This window comes from Salvelinus namaycush, chromosome 41 (assembly GCF_016432855.1).
Source record: "Salvelinus namaycush isolate Seneca chromosome 41, SaNama_1.0, whole genome shotgun sequence".
NCBI classification, from domain to species: Eukaryota; Metazoa; Chordata; class Actinopteri; order Salmoniformes; family Salmonidae; genus Salvelinus; species Salvelinus namaycush.
The window spans coordinates 14,958,197-14,965,550 of NC_052347.1; the positions used below are offsets into that span (position 1 = coordinate 14,958,197).

The window sequence follows — 7,354 nt, forward strand, 5'->3', positions numbered from 1 at the left end:
TGCTGACTAAATAACAACTATTAAAGGTTAAACCATTCATAATGATGCTGACTAAATAACAACTATTAAAGGTTAAACCATTCATAATGACGCTGACTAAATAACAACTATTAAAGGTTAAACCATTCATACTGATGCTGACTAAATAACAACTATTAAAGGTTAAACCATTCATAATGATGCTGACTAAATAACAACTATTAAAGGTTAAACCATTCATAATGATACTGACTAAATAACAACTATTAAATGTTAAACCATTCATAATGATGCTGACTAAATAACAACTATTAAAGGTTAAACCATTCATACTGATGCTGACTAAATAACAACTATTAAAGGTTAAACCATTCATAATGATGCTGACTAATTAACAACTATTAAAGATTAAACCATTCATAATGATGCTGACTAAATAACAACTATTAAAGGTTAAACCATTCATAATGATACTGACTAATTAACAACTATTAAAGGTTAAACCATTCATAATGATGCTGACTAATTAACAACTATTAAAGGTTAAACCATTCATAATGATGCTGACTAAATAACAACTATTAAAGGTTAAACCATTCATAATGATGCTGACTAAATAACAACTATTAAAGGTTAAACCATTCATAATGATGCTGACTAAATAACAACTATTAAAGATTAAACCATTCATACTGATGCTGACTAAATAACAACTATTAAAGGTTAAACCATTCATAATGATGCTGACTAAATAACAACTATTAAAGGTTAAACCATTCATAATGATACTGACTAATTAACAACTATTAAAGGTTAAACCATTCATACTGATGTTGACTAAATAACAACTATTAAAGGTTAAACCATTCATAATGATGCTGACCACATAACAACTATTAAAGGTTAAACCATTCATACTGATGCTGACTAAATAACAACTATTAAAGGTTAAACCATTCATAATGATGCTGACTAAATAATAACTATTAAAGGTTAAACCATTCATAATGATGTTGACTAAATAACAACTATTAAAGGTTAAACCATTCATAATGATGCTGACTAAATAACAACTATTAAAGGTTAAACCATTCATAATGATGCTGACTAAATAACAACTATTAAAGGTTAAACCATTCATAATGATGCTGACTAATTAACAACTATTAAAGGTTAAACCATTCATAATGATGCTGACTAAATAACAACTATTAAAGGTTAAACCATTCATAATGATGCTGACTAAATAACAACTATTAAAGGTTAAACCATTCATAATGATGCTGACTAAATAACAACTATTAAAGGTTAAACCATTCATAATGATGCTGACTAAATAACAACTATTAAAGGTTAAACCATTCATAATGATGCTGACTAAATACCAACTATTAAAGGTTAAATCATTCATAATGACGCTGACTAAATAATAACTATTAAAGGTTAAACCATTCATAATGATGCTGACTAAATAACAACTATTAAAGGTTAAACCATTCATACTGATGCTGACTAAATAACAACTATTAAAGGTTAAACCATTCATAATGATGCTGACTAAATAACAACTATTAAAGGTTAAACCATTCATAATGATGCTGACTAAATAACAACTATTAAAGGTTAAACCATTCATAATGATGCTGACTAAATAACAACTATTAAAGGTTAAACCATTCATAATGATGCTGACTAAATAACAACTATTAAAGGTTAAACCATTCATAATGACGCTGACTAAATAATAACTATTAAAGGTTAAGCCATTCATAATGATGCTGACTAAATAACAACTATTAAAGGTTAAACCATTCATAATGATGCTGACTAAATAACAACTATTAAAGGTTAAACCATTCATAATGGTGCTGACTAAATAACAACTATTAAAGGTTAAACCATTCATAATGATACTGACTAAATAACAACTATTAAAGGTTAAACCATTCATAATGATGTTGACTAAATAACAACTATTAAAGGTTAAACCATTCATAATGATGCTGACTAAATAACAACTATTAAAGGTTAAACCATTCATAATGACACTGACTAAATAACAACTATTAAAGGTTAAACCATTCATAATGATGCTGACTAAATAACAACTATTAAAGGTTAAACCATTCATAATGATGCTGACTAAATAACAACTATTAAAGGTTAAACCATTCATAATGATACTGACTAAATAACAACTATTAAAGGTTAAACCATTCATAATGAATCTGACTAAATAACAACTATTAAAGGTTAAACCATTCATAATGATGCTGACTAATTAACAACTATTAAAGGTTAAACCATTCATAATGATGCTGACCACATAACAACTATTAATGAAGGTTAAACCATTCATACTAATGCTGAATAAATAACAATTATGTTGAGTTAGGTGAAAATTAAAACATTATTATAAGAAAGGCTTATTGTAAGAAAGGTATATAGCAGTTATAAAGAATTGTAATAGCAAGATTTAGGTAAAATGTTCTAATTCAAAATAATAAATACATTTTCTATAATATATATTACATAACAGTTTCCTGAAGGTAAACAATATCATAAAATATTCTAAGAAATAATAGATGTGTATTATCACCTATCCACAACCATCTGAATGTGTTGCTGTCCTCAAAGAGCAGGTGTGTTGTGCTGGTGGGAGGTTTTTGTTATGGTGTGTATCACTGTGACTATATGGGGGCCACAGTGATATTACGCCGTACAAAAACCCCTTTGCTCCTGTATGGACACATCAACACTGAACAAGTCAAATAAACACCTCCCAGGACAATGGTACCAATGTAACCCTGATGAAACCTCACCATAAACATGATTTTGGCCATAGCCATGATATTTGGTTTTATACTGCAACACTTAAATCCATACATTTGCAAACAACTGTTACAAAACTGACAATGGATACACCTTTTGTCAGAAACAATAGTCCACCAAATCATAGATGAATATGATACTGTAAGAGTCTTTAGTAGTGTTATATTATATTGTATTATGGATGGTTTTATGTTTCTTATACCTCACTGAGAGCAGAGTCATATGGAATCCCTATGGAGATGTGAAGGAGGTGTTTTTGTGCTGGGGTATATCACTGTGATATGGGCTGGGGGGCACAGTGAAATGAGGCTGTACAAAAACCTCAGAGACAAAACCTGCATTATATCTGCCTGAGGATTGGGACAATGGGGAGAAACCATACAATATTCTTCCAATGATCGTCTGATATTGATATAACGCCATTGTAAATTGTTTTACATTTTTAAAAAGTATATTTTGATGGAGTGATGTCATGACATGGACCTGAGCATATTTTTTTTTAAATGTATGCAAAACGGAATTCACAACATCTGTCCTTAAGGAATCAGGTGTATGATAGTATTACGATATTGCATTATATTTTATTCCGTTGGATTCAGAATCGTGACTTTAAAGCTGCCTATTGAAGTGCAGGGTTTTTGTACAGGCAGTGAATGGAGACATAGCACTGTGATGCTTTTGACTACTGGGGAAAAGGGACACAAGTCACCGTCTCAACAGGTAAGCAAACTTAAATGTATGATATCCATCGAATGTTTAATTTTCCCATTCTATTTTGAGTGTAGAAAGAACATATTTTTGTCTTTTGCATTTTTCAGATGCAAAATGTCCTTGAATAGACCTGTTCATAGTCCACTAAAGAAATGGTTTACATCAATTTGCTTATTTCCTTGAAAGTCAAATAGTTCCTCAAATTCTAGGTTCTGCTGTTGTAGAATGATGCAGAAATGTGTTTCCTAAAGTCTTATAAATAGAAAACCATTCCTTCCTCAGAATTTTTTTTACAGTCTACGAGAAAATGTTATATATTGTGGAAATACATTGTTGACCAAGTGTGACTCTGTGACAATGTAGTATCTATTTAGATTTGTTTTTACAAACCAATGTACTTTGAAGTTATCAAGATTAGTTGAAACCGATTGGTGTAAAGAGGGTAGTTTTTGTACTGCTTGGCATATGCCCTTGTCACACTGTGTATGGATACTTTGACTATTGGGGGAAAGGAACAATGGTCACAGTATCATCAGGTAAGCCATTGTTTTTGTGTGTTTTTTTCATGCAATCAAATTGTTGTAGTTTGAAGATAAATCATTGTTTTATGGAGAAAAGTAGACATTACTACTTGGATAACGTTGTTTGTGTAGCACACCTAGGTAAAGCAGTATATTGTTTGTTCATCTGTCCACATACGTCTTTCACTTTTTGCGATTGATGTTTATTTAGTGGATTATGTAGGCTTTGCTTTAGGTCAAAAATGACCATGTGAAAATGAAAATGTAGGCTATTCATATGGGAGTCAAACACATAAACTGATTATAGGTATAATAATAAGAGTTCATCTTAGCCTATATTGAATTGAGTGTTAATTTGCATCACCTTAATCCATATACATAATTGAATAAAAAGGTTTTATTAGAGAAACAGTATGTTTTATTTTACAGTTCTGTTTTCACTGGTAAATGTGTCTACAATTGAATGTGTTAATGTGTTTTTAATTGTGCCTTTCTGTATTATGCCTTTTCTAAAATGTTTATTCTATTCTACTGAGCCAGTTACTTTATGTTCGTATTCTTATCTTTTAGTATTTCTTCTTGTTGTAGCATTGTTGAGAAGGAACCTGAAAGTAAGGTTTTTGTAGATGGTGTATTTGTATCCTATCCTGTACATACAACTAATATACTAGAAACGTAGTGCTAGTTACACATCAAAGAATACAAGACAACCAACTACATGGAACTAAATGGTGCCTTATAGTGCACGATTAAATGAACAAGTAGTTCTCAGGTTATAACTGTGTAATGACCATTTTACCATGGTAATTCCTAGTAGTTACCTGGTCATTTTGTACATTCAAATCAAGTGTTACCTTTCTTTCTTTCTTTCTTGCAGCAGCCACAGCCACCCCTACTCTATTCCCTCTTATGAACTGTGGAACCGCTTCTAACAATGTCTACAGCATCGGTTGTCTCGCTACCGGCTTTTCACCTTCCTCACTCACATTCAAGTGGAAAGATGCCAGCGGGAGTCCGCTGACGGACTTCGTCCAGTACCCGGCAGTCCAGAGTGGGGGAGCCTACACAGGAGTCAGTCAGCTCCGTGTGGCTGAGAACGTCTGGGGAAACTCAAAGTCTTTCATTTGTTCTGTGGAACATCTTGGAAAGGAAACGACAGCAGTCATCAATAGACCAGGTAAGATCTGGTCATTATATTGCATTTTTTGTTGGTTCTATTTTTCTAAAGATTGCATTTTAATGTTTGTGATGTAAACTATTTCTGTTTAGAAAACCTGATTATAAAATGATACTTGGTGTTTACCCTGGATGTCTTATTTCAATAAGGGGTTAAACTAACATGCAGACATTTTTTTTTACCTCCCGCTACACAGTCCTAAAGTCTCCAACAGTGTCTTTGCTGTCGGGGCCCATTGGCACCACCCAGTACCTGATGTGTATGATTGAAGATTTCACCCCCAATAAAGTCACTGTCACCTGGAAGAAGAATGACATGGAGGTGGAGGGCCAAATCACTACTGTAGGCAAACAGCTGTCAGGCCTCTACTCAGGCAGCAGTCTGCTGAAGGTCAACAACACTGACTGGAACAACAAGGTCAAGTACAGCTGTGTGGTGCAGCACCAGGGACCACCCACCATCAAGACAATCTCCAAAACAGGTCTGTATATAGGAGAAGACTGTACTACAATTGATGTCATGCTCACATACAGTATGTCTATTATTTAGTGTAGTTCCTCATCAGGAACATTAACATGTCCTGCTTTCACATTGCTGCTCTCCCTTTCAGAACCACTGACGGTGACTCTGAACCCACCAAGTGTGAAAAAGGTGTTCTTGGACAACCAAGCAGTGCTGGACTGTGTCATCAGTGGTACAGACCAGGACACAGTGTCTGGTACCACTATCACCTGGCAGTTCAATGGACAGGACAAGATGGATGGCATCGATCTGAAAGATATTGAATCAAAGGGCAACCTGAACAGCAGGGTCAGTACTCTGACCATAGACCAGAAGGACTGGACCAATGTGAACAAAGTCCAGTGTTCTGCCATGAAGAGTGGTGAAGACAAACCGGTCATTCAGGACATCAGCTTCACCAAAGGAAGTAGGTCACTGAGACATCTCAATGTGGTTGTGATAAGTGGTCACATACTCCAGTATCTGGAGAGGGAGACACAGGATGTGCAGACTTTTGCTCCAGCCCAGCGCTAACACACCTGAGTCAGCAAATCAACTAATCATTAACTAATCATCACCTTTGCTTAGTTGAATCAGGTGTGTTAGTGCTGGACTAGAACAGAAACCTGCACGCCCCTGTGGCGCTCCAGAACCAGGGTTAAGGACCACTAAGTTGATTTTAAACTGATATTCACATACTGGTTTTCATACGTACCTACACATCCATGAGTGTAACGTTTCTCCTTAAAATCAATCCTCTTGCAGGTGAAGCCCCTTCAGTGTCCGTCCACCTTCTCCCGGAGGAAGACACCAGGAAGGAGAAGACTGTGACTCTGGTGTGCCTGGTGGTCATCCCGTCTCTCTATGACGTCTACATCATGTGGCAGGTGAACAGCAGCCAGTACCAGGAGGGGGTCACCAGCCCTCCTCAGAAAACCCAGAAAGGCGACTACTTCGTCACCAGCGTCTTCACCACCACTAAGAAGGAGTGGGAGGGAAACTCGGTTTTCACATGCGCCGTCAAAGACCTCAGCTCGGACAACAATACCACACCTCAGGGGAGGAGTGTGTCAAAGTCCTTGGGTAACTCATGTGAAGACAAGTGATATTAATCTGTGTGTGTTGTGTCGTTGTGTCTCCTTATTGACTCCTCTGTGGGTCAGAATAGCCAATTACTAGGCGTGTCCCCTGTTGTTTGATGTCATTGTTGTTGTCCTTGAGTTAAAGTTAACATGTTAGTGTTGTCATTGTTTTGTTGACTGTAAACATATTGTCTAATGTGATATTGTCCAGTCTACTGTTTTGTAAAATGTCAGTCCTATTGCACAGTCTTGTGTTGCCATTGTTGTCCTTTGTCATTGTTCAATGTGTCTTCCTAATGTGGAGGCTGGCTAATAAACAATACAGCATATGAGATCACATGGTTTGGTGTTCGTATATCAATTACTTAAAGTCTTAGAAAAATATACTGGTCTATTCTACATAAAAAAACAGAATGAAGACAATTGTTTTGTCATGAAAAGACAACATCACTGAATAGCCTACACAGTAGTACTATACTCACAGTAAGGTGGTCATGGATGCACTATTTAGTGTAAAGGTGTAGCTTGACATAATGTGAGTGGGTGTGCAT

At 35.2% G+C, this 7,354-nt stretch overlaps 1 protein-coding gene across 1 annotated transcript in view; it reads left to right on the forward strand.

Annotated features, from left to right (window-relative positions):
* LOC120033925 (immunoglobulin gamma-1 heavy chain-like) overlaps positions 1-7,137 on the forward strand; it is a 37,867-nt gene extending 30,730 nt beyond the window's left edge. The window contains exons 5-9 of the mRNA XM_038980327.1: positions 3,477-3,531; positions 4,921-5,220; positions 5,417-5,701; positions 5,831-6,148; positions 6,487-7,137. Coding sequence (XP_038836255.1) covers positions 3,477-3,531; positions 4,921-5,220; positions 5,417-5,701; positions 5,831-6,148; positions 6,487-6,827 — 1,299 coding nt within the window. The 3' untranslated portion in view covers positions 6,828-7,137. The remainder of the gene's footprint in view (positions 1-3,476; positions 3,532-4,920; positions 5,221-5,416; positions 5,702-5,830; positions 6,149-6,486) is intronic.
* The last annotated feature ends 217 nt before the right edge of the window (positions 7,138-7,354 follow it).